Source organism: Syngnathus acus, chromosome 24 (genome assembly GCF_901709675.1).
Source record: "Syngnathus acus chromosome 24, fSynAcu1.2, whole genome shotgun sequence".
Taxonomy (NCBI): domain Eukaryota; kingdom Metazoa; phylum Chordata; class Actinopteri; order Syngnathiformes; family Syngnathidae; genus Syngnathus; species Syngnathus acus.
Genome location: NC_051108.1, coordinates 3,070,153 through 3,082,136, shown reverse-complemented (window position 1 = coordinate 3,082,136; position 11,984 = coordinate 3,070,153). Strand labels below are relative to the sequence as shown.

The window sequence follows — 11,984 nt, the reverse complement described above, 5'->3', positions numbered from 1 at the left end:
CTGCACATTTCCATTTTCTTTTCCATTCAGGAGGATATGATTAGTGTATCGGGTCTTTGTCTGATTCCATTCCATGGAAATTACAAGTATGTTGTACATACTGCCTACAATTGTCTTGCAAAAGTTGAGGCCTACCTTTAATATGAGACTATAAAATAAACTATTTTATCCTTTAACGCTCTTCTTGGGATTATTCAGTTGTGGTGAGATGTGAAGTAAATCGCAGAGAAATATTTATTAACGTCAGCCATACTGAAACCGTTTTATCCCAGAATGATAACAAAAGGCATCAAAAATCCTTTTTTTTTTTTTTGCTGCTTCCAGTCTTCTTTCCTCACCACCAAGCAACTATAAACTAGGACCGATGGTCAGCCGAGGAGTTTTCCTTCGGGACGGGCAAGCGGTGAAAGTGCTGCAAAGCCTGAGCCACCTTCTCTGGACAGATGTTGTAAACCGGATGAGTTGGAGCCTACAAAGAAGAACAAAAGTGGATGTGTTTTTACCACAGCGCTGTGGATGAAGCCCCGTCACTCATAGCGCTTTTGGAAATTGCGCTAACAGGTAACCTGTTGTAACACCGCCACCACAAAGAAATTTACAACACAAGCAGCATGTGTAATGGACTTGGTGGCTGTCGCCAGCCGAAGGTGCCGATGACGAAACGGAAAATGTCAAAGTGACACGGCAGCTGGTGCCCTTCACATTTTTTTGAAGTGAAACCACATGTACACTCTTATGTCCCCCGCAATTTCGATGACTTCACTTCTCAACCCCAGCCAACGCCTCAACATCTGTCAAAGCTTCTCATTCTCCATTTGCAAGAACATTAAAAATGCAGGCACAGGCCATTTTTGCTCAAAATAAAGACTACCAAAGTATGACAACTCGAAAGGCTTAGTAGATGACTCCAGCCTCACCAATCTGTTCTGCTCCTTGCCGAGGATGCTCTCATGATGGCTGTCTGTGTTCCCAAAGTGCTGCGCTATGGAAAGGCCGCTCAGGCAATAGCACGTATGGTAAAAGTCTCGAGATCTGGACGGGACAAAAACGAGGCGTCAAACCATTTTTAGTATTATCTTGTGTTCATGCGATTGTTTGCTTTGTGTCATACTGACTTGCCAGGCTTATCTAGTAGCCCCCCGGTTGGGTTCTGGCAGCAGAGGAGGATGTACTCCTGCAAGGCTTGCTGCTCAAACATCCACCGATGTCGACTCAGCTCCGACTCGCCTGCGCAAAACCGGTGAGTCAAACTCGATATTGCAATGAGCGGAAGCCCGTTACCTTCTTTGAAGAAGGCTCTATGTAGGAGTGGAAGTAGCCCAGCCTGCCAATAGGAGTAGCAGCCGTCCACCAGTTTGTTGCAGCGGCCCTGGAAGCCTCCTTCGAAACGCATCTGTCGGCTGACGACCCACCTCTGAGATGAGAGGAGGTAAAAGTATTTTAAGAGGGTTTTGCTCCGACTCGTAAGGTTTCTGTTTCTCACCAATAAAGCTTTGAGATCCAGCATGTGCTCTTTTCCCAGTATGACCAGTGCAGCCGTGCCGCAGAACGTGTACCCGCCGTGAGCCTCCAGACCCGGCACCCCGCTGAGGCCGCCCTCCCAGTTCTGACAACTGCGCAAAAACCCACAATTGAGTGGTCGTGAATGAATACCAATCAAAAATGGCGCCCCGCTTACCTGATGATCCAGTTGGTGGTGTCTTCGAACAGTTTGGGTGTGATGATGTTGGTCAGCGATGCCACGGAGGCCGCACAATACGCACTCCTGTGAAGGCACGCAGTCATTACAAATCAAATATATTGTGCCCGAGAAGAGGTTGAAGTCTCACCTGACGTCCACCTCCCCTCCCACATGCATCACAAAGGAACCGTCTGGCTGCTTCACCGACCATAGGAAATCTAACAACTTCTCCCTGGAATCGAGCAGAAATATTACGGTACAATGATCCCATCAAAAGGATAACAACCGTCTACCTATCGATAACGTTGTAAGCTTCCTCTGTGCCGATGATGCAGAGGGCGTTGACGGCGGCGTAGGTGGGCGCCAGATGGGGATGTTGTGAGGGTCCGCCACCGAACCCCCCCGTCGTGCTCTGACATCGAGCCAGGAACTGACACACACTGTATTGGAAGCAAACAGCGACAGTAAGTAGTGAAATATTTTTTTCCCCACAAATGAATTCCCTTCTACTCACTCCGAGGCCACGGCGGCAGGAACAGGTTCCTCGAGTAACTCCAGACTGTGAAGAATCCAGAAGCAAAGCCACGGTCTGCTTGCGTCCAGGCACTACACGGACACAAAATCATAAATAACGATAGATGAGAACTTTCAGTATTCACCTTAAATGAACGAAAACCTTTACAGCTGAAATTTTGAAATAATTGATAATGACCCGAGGTAAAAATGAAGCGGCAGCGATTATTGCACGACTTTGACATCGTTACCTCGTAAGAGTCTGATAAATGCCGTAAGCCTTTCTTGAGATACTGGTAGTGTTGCTCCCGCAGCAAAGTTGGCCTGTGGAGAAACAATTGAAATTGAAGCGTGCTTGTGTCCCCCAATAAGATCAGCATAAAAATCAAAACCGAAGAAAAAGTACTGCGTCGTATTTAACACGGCCGATCTAAAAAAAGTTGGATGATGCAGTTGTCATAGAAATTATGATTCAGCCCTGTTGAGAGGCGACCGCTAATAGCACGAGAACACGTGGGATGATTGACGCGCCCAAGTGATCATGGATAGTGACAGCACGCTTGCTAATGTGTCATAATCGCAGCAAGTGCAACCAGTAAAAGCAGAGTCATTACTCCATGAGCGTAAATAGGCATGCTAATCAACTCTATTAGTGCAATTTCACACCTTGATGCCAATATTTGACAAAATGGTCATAAGAAGCCACATTTAAGCCATTTTTTTTAAGTAGGCAACAGATAGGGGCTCAATATTGTCTTAGTATTTTGCAACAATGTTTTTATACATAAATATTCTCTTGGATGTGTCACATCATCCAATGAGGGAAACTCGTCGGTTGTCATGGAAACACAGAAAAGGAAGGTACAGGTGTGAGATATGGATTTTTTTTTTTACTTATGTTCCTTATTCATTATTCTTGCTGCCTAAAGTGTTTCAAAACTTACCGTTTAATAAAGGCATATTACAAATTTGAAATGGGGCAATATGTGCTAAGTTGCAAACCTACCAAAATCACTGCCATGCAGTTGAATGTTGTTTTTCAAATATGACGACACACAGAGAATTCAATTTATTTTGACAATTCATCTATCATAATTTAGATATAGAATAACTTGCGCGCAATTATTTCCCAATACAATGACTCGAGTTGACCAGCGGGTGGCAGTATTGTACCAAACATTGCCTGCTCCTGCTCAACGAATAAATGAGGCTGTCATTTTCAAAAATATGACAAAAGCATCGTTACTGCAAGTTTTAGAAACGATTCATACTTGCCGTTTGGAATTATGCATTTTAATAAGGAAGTAATGAAACTTACTGTGGTATGCTGTGGATTTGCTTGTAAACGTTGATGACTTCTTCAATGCTCCGCTCGACCCTTTTCTGTTGGAAACAAGGAAGAAACAGAAAATCAATCATTTAAAAACACGATACATTACTCTTAATAATTAGCGCATGCATACACGGTTAGTGCAAACACAAATGACGCCCGTCATCTGAGGCAGATTTAGCATTCTATCATCCAGGAGGGCTAATCGCCTCTTACCTGCTCCCGTGAGGTAACAGTTCCCAACCCGTCATCCGCAAACATTTCAGCGGAGTGACACTCCCGAAAACACCGCAAAGGAGTCTGTACACCGTCCATGATGATCAAGAAGAAATCGGAAAGGTTTGTTTTGACTTGGTTTCCACTCACTTTCACGCTGCCGCGCTCACTTCCTGTTGGGGTTGGTGTGAGCGGAAATGACGTTGCTTAGCCAATACGGGGTTACCAAGGGTACAAAATATTTCGGCGTTGATACTTAAAAGTGCTTTATAACTCCATTGCACGCGTTGATTAATTCAAGTCAAGTAAGTAGTTGTAATTATATTTTAGTTGTGGGTTTGCACAGGCGTCTAAGACACAATTTTATAAAATATCTTTAAATCATTCGCGTTTCATTGATATGAACCGGAAAAAGATGGGTTGGCATTTCAAAATAAAGTACAAAAGATAGCGGAACGGTATTACGAAAGCAAGCAACTTATCATCCTAATACGGTTGGATTTTTCTTCTAACATGACACGCGATATAGTTTAAATTTATTTGAACGGATCTATCCGGATTTATCCCAAATTGTCAAAAGCAATAACCGGAAGTCACTAACTATGTCATTCTTTTTGCTTGATAGTGATTCACCGCACCCACTGGAGGCAGAGGAGGCTGCCTCGAGCATCCTTGTTTTGTCTTGCAGTCCACAACAAGAAACACGTTCTGACATTGCCCATTGAAGCAGACATGGCCCGTGAGTGGAAAGGGAGCCATTTGTCGCTGAGTTAGCCGACTGGCAGCTTTTATTCACTTCCTTTCCTCCCTTTTCTTTTAATTCAACATCATGGCTAAGCAGTACGATGTGCTCTTCCGACTCCTGCTTCTCGGAGACTCCGGGGTTGGAAAAACATGTTTGCTGTGCAGATTCACCGACAATGAATTTCACCCGTCTCACATTTCAACCATAGGTAAGATCCACTATATTTGGAATATGGGCTCAACCAGAACAAACTGGCAGGTTTTTCTTCCAAAATACATTTTATATGTAATACAGAGGGGTGATCACATGAATGAATGAATGTTTCCATTACGGTTGCGTTAAATTGTGTTTTACAATTTTTCCTGTGATTGGCTGGCGACTAATCCAGCCATGATTCGAACCCGCAACATTTCTACGATATAATACAGACAAAATTGTTACCTGGAAGATTCCTCCCATCGCTCAACTTTCCATGTCCGAGGTGATGCTCTTTCTCTTTAGATTCAAACTTAACTGCTGCAATTAAAAATCAAGTATTATTATTTATCATTAATTTAGAAAAATAATAATATCACTATGTGAATCATTTTTTTGAATGCTGAAATAAACCATTCATTCATGATCCTTTTTAGGGTCACCACAGTGGTGATACCAGACCACTTTGGTTCTGACTGGGGCCAAGGATTTGCCATAAGGGGGACTGGGTGTCTGTAATGTAGGGCATTCATCTCTATTGCTTTTGGCCTATATTTTCAAATGGAGAGGTGAGAAAGGACCTTGGATTCTATTTCGTGAATAATGAGGCAGACATTGAGCAATGTTAAAGTCCCACAGAGATAACTTCAGAATACATTACACACAATATTGCCTTAAAATGGAACCATGTCTCCATAATAAAAGTCTCACTGTGTGTTGCCGTGAATATAAAAATTGTTTTGACTGAAGTATAACTGTGACGCCAGTAGAACCTTTGTGTTGTTCTGTATTCTCTCTACTGTATATCAAAAAATGAATGCACTCTACATCTTCCCACATCAATAATAAATGACTGCCGCCCAGAATAGTCCGTCCCCGAGTTTAGTGGGAGCCTGTAATATTATATTAGACCGTCGCCAAGCTTTAACTGACCTCACAAAAGTCCAAGGAAAGGTGTAGCGGGATCTTGAGTGGCTTCTCTCAATGTCCTTCTCGCCTCGGGATCAATAAATAATTTCTCAGCCTTCACTGTGACAGAAGGATTCCAGTAAGTCTTTCCTTCCACTAAGTCATCAATCTTCTTGTCCACTTTTGTGCTTTATTTATCTTACAAAACAAAAGCGTGATTAGTTTAGGCGGGAGCAAAAAAAAAAAAAAAGCTTAAACATCCACATTGTAAATAGAAACAATTTAAAAAATATTGTTCCTTCCATGAGCCAGTCCACAGCCTTGTCCACCAACACAGTGAGGAATGTCACCACCTCATCTATAGCGAATGCCGCAACACGCTCGGTTCATTTGTCAAGTCACTTTGGGATTTGTTCCCCTCGGTTTACGCGAGGCCTTCACTCCGCTGATTGCCAAGCTCTGCCATCTTCCATTAAGTGCAGTCTGCCGTATTGTTCCCTTCCCCTATTGTTCCAAAGCAGCGTCTAAGCCGCGGAAATTCAATCTTAAGATTTACTGGAAGCACGGCTACGAAAGATTGCTCTTAATTACACGCGTTGTTAACGAATGTAAAGTTTTGGAGTCGTAAACTCAAGAATAAGCCCGGGTTGCTATGCGGCTCTTGGGGACTCTAACGAGACCCTCGCTGTACAGACACAGTGCTAACGATGCCGCAATGTCAGTGAACTCTTGCTGCATCACTCAATTGGAGCATCATTGCACTCCATACTTACCTTCTCCCTTTTCCATTAAAGTCAGTAGGCTCTCCTCCAGGATGCTTGACCACTTGGTGTGAGTCAGTTTAACCGAGATAAGCTGTTAATTGACTTCTCAGGGAATACAATGTGGTATGTAGAAGTGGTGCGGTTTGACTTTATACTCCGCGGAGGCGAAAAAAATAACAAGGAAGGCGTTCAATGCTAAAGTTGTATGCAAAATGTAGCCTTGAATGGCTACGATTCTCTCAAGGTGCAACTCTGTTTATTCACACATATTGTCTCCTGCAGGCATTGACTTCAAAATGAAGACACTGCTAATAGATGGTATCAAAGTGCGAATCCAGATTTGGTAAGCATTCACAACGTGGGTGATATTGAGTTTCTATTACCGTATTTTCCGCACTATAAGGCGCACCGGATTATAAGGCGCACCTTCAATGAGTGGCCCATTTTAAAACTTTGTTCATATATAAGGTGCACCGGATTATAAGGCGCATAGAATAAATAACTCAACGTTGCTCAAACGTGAATGCAATCACAATATAGTAACACTTGAAATAGTGAAAACAATAACAATATATCAATAACTCAACATTGCTCAAACGTTAATATCACACAACACACAAAATAAACACGTAAAACGTACTTTAATAAATTAGTCCTCATCCACGAATCCATATTGGTCCATATATAAGGCGCACCGGATTATAAGGCGGCTTTTGAGAAAATCGGAGGTTTTTAGGTGCGCTTTATAGTGCGGAAAATACGGTAGTACAATATTCTAGTTTCACTATGTAGTGCAGGAGCAGGGGTGGACCTATGCGGTTGCCAATGGGGGCCACGGTCACCCCAGTCGCAAACCTCGAGTCACGGGGAAGATTTTGACAAACGGGATTCTGTTCTGTAGTTTACCACTTTATTGTAGCCAATGTTTATCATACTGTCCACAGTCAAGGTTTTGTGAAATCATATTTTGGTTCCCCAGGGACACTGCAGGCCAGGAACGCTACCAGACCATCACCAAGCAGTACTACAGGCGAGCTCAGGTAGTAATTCTGTGTTTGTTGCAGATAGGAAAAGCACGTTGATGTTAATCTTGCTAACAAGTACTGTCACTGTGGAATTGCGCCCGCAGGCTGCACAGAATAGAATTTTCTATTCACTTGGAAAACTGATAATGAAATTGGAAGACGGTGTTCTTTTTAATGCCTCCCACAACTAGTTTACGCAATTTATCTGGTGTCTTGGTAATTAAAATCTTGCAATCTCTGATCTGCCCTCAGGGAATTTTCCTGGTCTACGACATCACGAGCGAACGCTCCTTTCAGCACATCATGAAGTGGGCCAGTGATGTGGACGAGGTGAGTGGCGTTTGATTTGATTGCATCATTTTTTTAACGAAGTCGTTGGTTGTGTGTGGCTTCAACTTCATTTCTGGCTCAACTGTCTGATCTACAGTCACTATATGTTTTTAGTTGTGCTCTCCATTTCTCATTCCTGTAATTGCTAGTACGCTCCAGAAAAGGTCCAGAAGATCCTGGTCGGGAACAAGTCGGATGAGGTGACCAAGAGGCAGGTGCCCACAGAGCAAGGGGTCAAGGTATGTGTTGCCTATTGGTGAATATCTGTCATTTTGTGAGTCGTGCAGTGGTTTTCCATCTAATGTCCATCGTACGTGAGAAGGAATAACAACCCTACATGCATGTGCATCCTCCAGCTGGCCCGAGCTTATGGAATGGATTTTTTCGAGACAAGTGCCTTCACCAATCATAACATAACAGAGGTGAGAAAGTTTTCAACGACAAAAAATATTCCACCAAAACAATCACCATTATTGATCTTGTCTCTCTCTCTCTCTTTTGCTCCATCAAGACTTTTACACGGCTATCCGAGCAAGTGCTGGCGGCCAACAAGAAGGACCTGGACCTTCTGCGGATGTCTCAGAACGACGAGCTGAACCTGGCTGCTCTGGAGGAAGAGGAGGGATTGTGTGACGGGGGGTCCGCCGACCAGGGGAAAGGCTGCTGGTGTTAATTGTGACGAGAATGACAGAACCCTGTCGGAAATTGTATCGTGGAAAGCCCTTTGAGCATTTATTGGACCTCCTCCAATTTCAGGTCAGTGTCTCAGTGCGCTCTTTGTCCTCTTTAGTACATCAGCTAGGGAGCATTAGTGAAATCTTCCTTTTAAATTGGGAATAGCAGATTTTTCCAAAATGCAGAATTTATGAATTGAATGTAGAGGCCCACAATGATGGTTTTCAAAAGCTTTGGAAAAAAATTCTCACCTGTTCTGGAGACAAGTTTTTGCACGGAAATTTGATTTGATTGCAACTTCAGTGAAGTTAAAAAAATCAGCTGGCTGTAAATTCAATTATGATTCAACCAGAGATGCCTCTCGGAGACAGAATGAACATCCACTTTGTGCGCATCCTCTTTCGTATTCTTAAACGCTACTTGTGGACTTGAAATGACTGTTTGTGTGTGTGTGTGTGTGTGTGGGGGGGGGGGTCTGGATCGTAAACTCCGGAATCATAATGCAGATGTGTTGTTTAAAAAAAAAAAATCTTCCTTCTTCAAATCTACTTTCCTGTATTTGTGAAAATATATGACATTGTACAAGCTGAATGCAGCATATTATTAAATTGTCACATGTTTATGAGTAAATGCTCACAGATTTAAAATTGTGTGTTTTCTTATTTATGGAGAGACTTGGAGATACATTAACATGCCACTTTGCTTGACAAAGATATAGATTTGCTATTTAAAAAATATTATTATTATTATTTTAATCTTTACAATATATATAATAATATATATAATAATATAAATAGATATATATATAATATATTTTAATATAATTATTTTTCTCCCTGTTGTAGCTCTTGAAAGTATTTAGACCTTTTCTCACTCTTATGCCAATAATAATTATACTGCCTTTCGATTTTGCAATTTTTATTTATTTATGTCGCTTCCTAATATGACCACTAGATGGCAGCTGCAACATACAGTAATGTCCTGTATTATACTGCATTTACAGCAATGTCCTATTTCTTCCTAAACAAGCTATTTCATCTCATTCAATGAAACCGCTAGTGATATTGACTCTGTTCTCCGAGGGAGGAAAAAAAAAAGCTGCAAAGCTTTTATCCATCACCTCACCCGAGTTGTTCATGTTAACTCGTTAAAGGCCCAGAGGTGACATTAGCATGCATCTTTATGAATATGCATGTGGCACTGATATGACAGCTCGCTATCGAGCAGTACCAAGACCGAGTGACACACACACACACATATTGTGAACGTGCACAGCGACACATTCCACCCACGCGTGTCCACATAGCCGCGTGCAGGGTAACCGAGTACATTTAGTACACTATTAAATACTCAACTGTCATGTAAGGAAGGAAATAAGGCACCTCCCTAATCCATTTCCATTGATTTGACAGCTTTAGTACATAAGATGACAACACGTTAGCATGAAGATTTTAAGAGTTCCGAGAGTTCAGTCATGGTTGAAGCAAATGTGGCCTTGTGAGTGTCTGAATCAATCCGGAAAAATAAAGATCAGATGGTACATGATTCGTTTCACGGGCCTTTTATTTCTGCCAATAATATTCATCATTTGTTTTAATTACAAGGTTATTTTGTCATCAAAATCCAAGCTGGACGAAGCTTTTGATGTTTTCCTGATGCATAAATAAAATACTAACACGCTGTCAAACTAGCAAACACAGGAATCTCATTTTCATGCAGAGATCTAATTAGTGTCCACTGCCTGTATTTCCCGGGAGATGACGACGACGACAGGCTGGCGCATGCTACTAATCCTCAAATACCCGACTCACAGTTTTAATAAAGTGTTGGTGCACCCTGCCGACCGATCCAGACTCTCGTCCAGCCCTCCTTCCAAAGAGAGCTGCAGCTTGTTGCCATCATGGGAGAAAATAGACAGAGGGGTGTGGGTGGAAGTAAAGCGTGAACAACCACTGAATCCCTTTTGTCCATCTTTTCATGCCACCTGTACTTGTCTGAAATGGAACTGAGTAGGAGGAAGCACACCCTTGCCTTCCAGCGACATTAAAGTCGAACACTGCAAGGAAAATCCAGCAGTGTGATATCGGCACTAGCCTGTCTATAGTGTTTCATATTTAGTGTTAGCATCAAGCTAATGGACTTTTGTCTGATACGCTTTGGATTGTGCTGTTTGATATCTGTCAAAGTCCACACCAAGGAGGAGAGAATAGCATGTGTCAGATGAGTCAAGTCTCGGGTGTTGTAGTATCGGAGCATTTTTATGACAGTATTGGCAGAGACACTGGTTGGTGCCGATTTATTTCACATTACCTATCTCACATTTTAAAAATCCATCTTCTACATTGCTTGTCCTCGTTCAGGATATGTACCCCGCTTTAGACTCACTTTTCTTCCCCAGAGTTTGAACCATATTTTGTCACACGTCGCTTGTATCAGACAACGCTCTGCTGACGAGTGTGCTTTTATAATCAATCACAAGAGCTGTGAAATTAAAGATTTGCGCTCATAAAGAAAGCTCTTGCTTCTCAGTTTGGACCAAAAAAAGAAGTTCCTCTCTACTGAAAAAAAAGATCCCCAATCTGCTATTGGTTGTGAATCACTGCATCAGCAACTTGTCTTTGAGATCAAGCTCTAATCTCGCCGCCTTCTCCTCAATCGCATTACTGAGTGAGCGTGAGAGTGTTCTTTCACTTGAATGCAGAATGTACTGTGATGCTGTCGTTGGGGCGGGGGTCCATGACAGTGACTGACTCTCCCTGTGTTTGAGCTGTCATTGCAGGTGCAGGCGGGTGGGGGGGTGGCGGGGGGGCGAACCTGCTCAATGCACATCATCGGACCAACTGCTCATAAAAAAACAAAACATGACACCTCTCAACATCTGTTGCATGCTCCCGTCCTATTTTCCAACCTCAGCCCCCCCCTAAATCCTGTCAGAGCGTGTCCGTATCCTGGCCAACCGCTGTCTCAGCCCCCCCCCTTTCCTCTTCTGCACCTCATGTGAGTTTGGAAATCCACAACATAACACCTGGAGTGTCTCCTCGGGACAATATGTGCTACTTCTGGTGAGAAAATGTGCTCACGTGTGATGGGTGAAATGGAGGAGAGGAAGAGTGTGCTTCTATATCTTAAGACGTGTGAGTGTAAGGGGGGGGGGGCTCTATATGGAATCTTGAACTGCGTCCAACTCCTAGGCCCTTTTTTCTCTCTGCAGGGGGTTGTGATGTCATCCACCCACAACTGCGCTGTGCTTTCACACCAGAGTGAGTCACATTCTCCCGACTGTGTGTGCGGCATACGAGAAAATACTTTGAATTCTCGATATGCCTCCACCTCTTCCCCAACATGCGTTTCTGCAAAGAGCTTGGAAAGAGTTTGACAGCCCCTAAAATGTTTTGACACCCTCATCTGGCACTTGCACCTCAAGAGATGCACTCCGGTCCGAGTAAGTAAAAGTCTTAACGGGATTCATAACTAATGCATAAGCCCGGCTTTTAAATGGACAATGCCGGCTGAACCCACACAGCACTGTCTCCCGCTCGCTCCTCTCGTATTTTATCCGGCCATTCATTTTCTGTAGTGAACTGGAACTGCAGCTGATTTT

General features: G+C 42.9%; 2 protein-coding genes across 3 annotated transcripts; one reads left to right on the top strand and one right to left on the bottom strand.

Annotated features, from left to right (window-relative positions):
* Nucleotides 1–299: 299 nt before the first annotated feature.
* On the bottom strand, nucleotides 300–3,937 carry fntb (farnesyltransferase, CAAX box, beta). The gene is made up of 12 exons (XM_037245436.1): nucleotides 3,741–3,937; nucleotides 3,513–3,577; nucleotides 2,446–2,518; nucleotides 2,196–2,287; nucleotides 1,975–2,121; nucleotides 1,830–1,913; nucleotides 1,679–1,765; nucleotides 1,484–1,613; nucleotides 1,282–1,414; nucleotides 1,116–1,227; nucleotides 918–1,032; nucleotides 300–469 (listed from the first exon to the last, which is right to left on the bottom strand). Exons 1-12 carry the CDS (start codon nucleotides 3,837–3,839, stop codon nucleotides 356–358), a joined length of 1,251 nt encoding a protein of 416 aa, XP_037101331.1. The 5' UTR covers nucleotides 3,840–3,937; the 3' UTR covers nucleotides 300–355.
* On the top strand, nucleotides 3,725–9,030 carry rab15 (RAB15, member RAS oncogene family). Of its 2 annotated transcripts, XM_037245447.1 has the most exons (9): nucleotides 3,725–3,863; nucleotides 4,366–4,479; nucleotides 4,582–4,693; nucleotides 6,636–6,696; nucleotides 7,333–7,393; nucleotides 7,631–7,708; nucleotides 7,858–7,947; nucleotides 8,065–8,130; nucleotides 8,220–9,030. In XM_037245447.1, exons 4-9 carry the CDS (start codon nucleotides 6,650–6,652, stop codon nucleotides 8,379–8,381), a joined length of 504 nt encoding a protein of 167 aa, XP_037101342.1. In that variant the 5' UTR covers nucleotides 3,725–3,863; nucleotides 4,366–4,479; nucleotides 4,582–4,693; nucleotides 6,636–6,649; the 3' UTR covers nucleotides 8,382–9,030. The 2 variants fall into 2 exon arrangements, with proteins under 2 accessions (XP_037101342.1, XP_037101341.1); XM_037245446.1 differs by having other exon boundaries at nucleotides 4,366–4,693.
* Nucleotides 9,031–11,984: the final 2,954 nt, after the last annotated feature.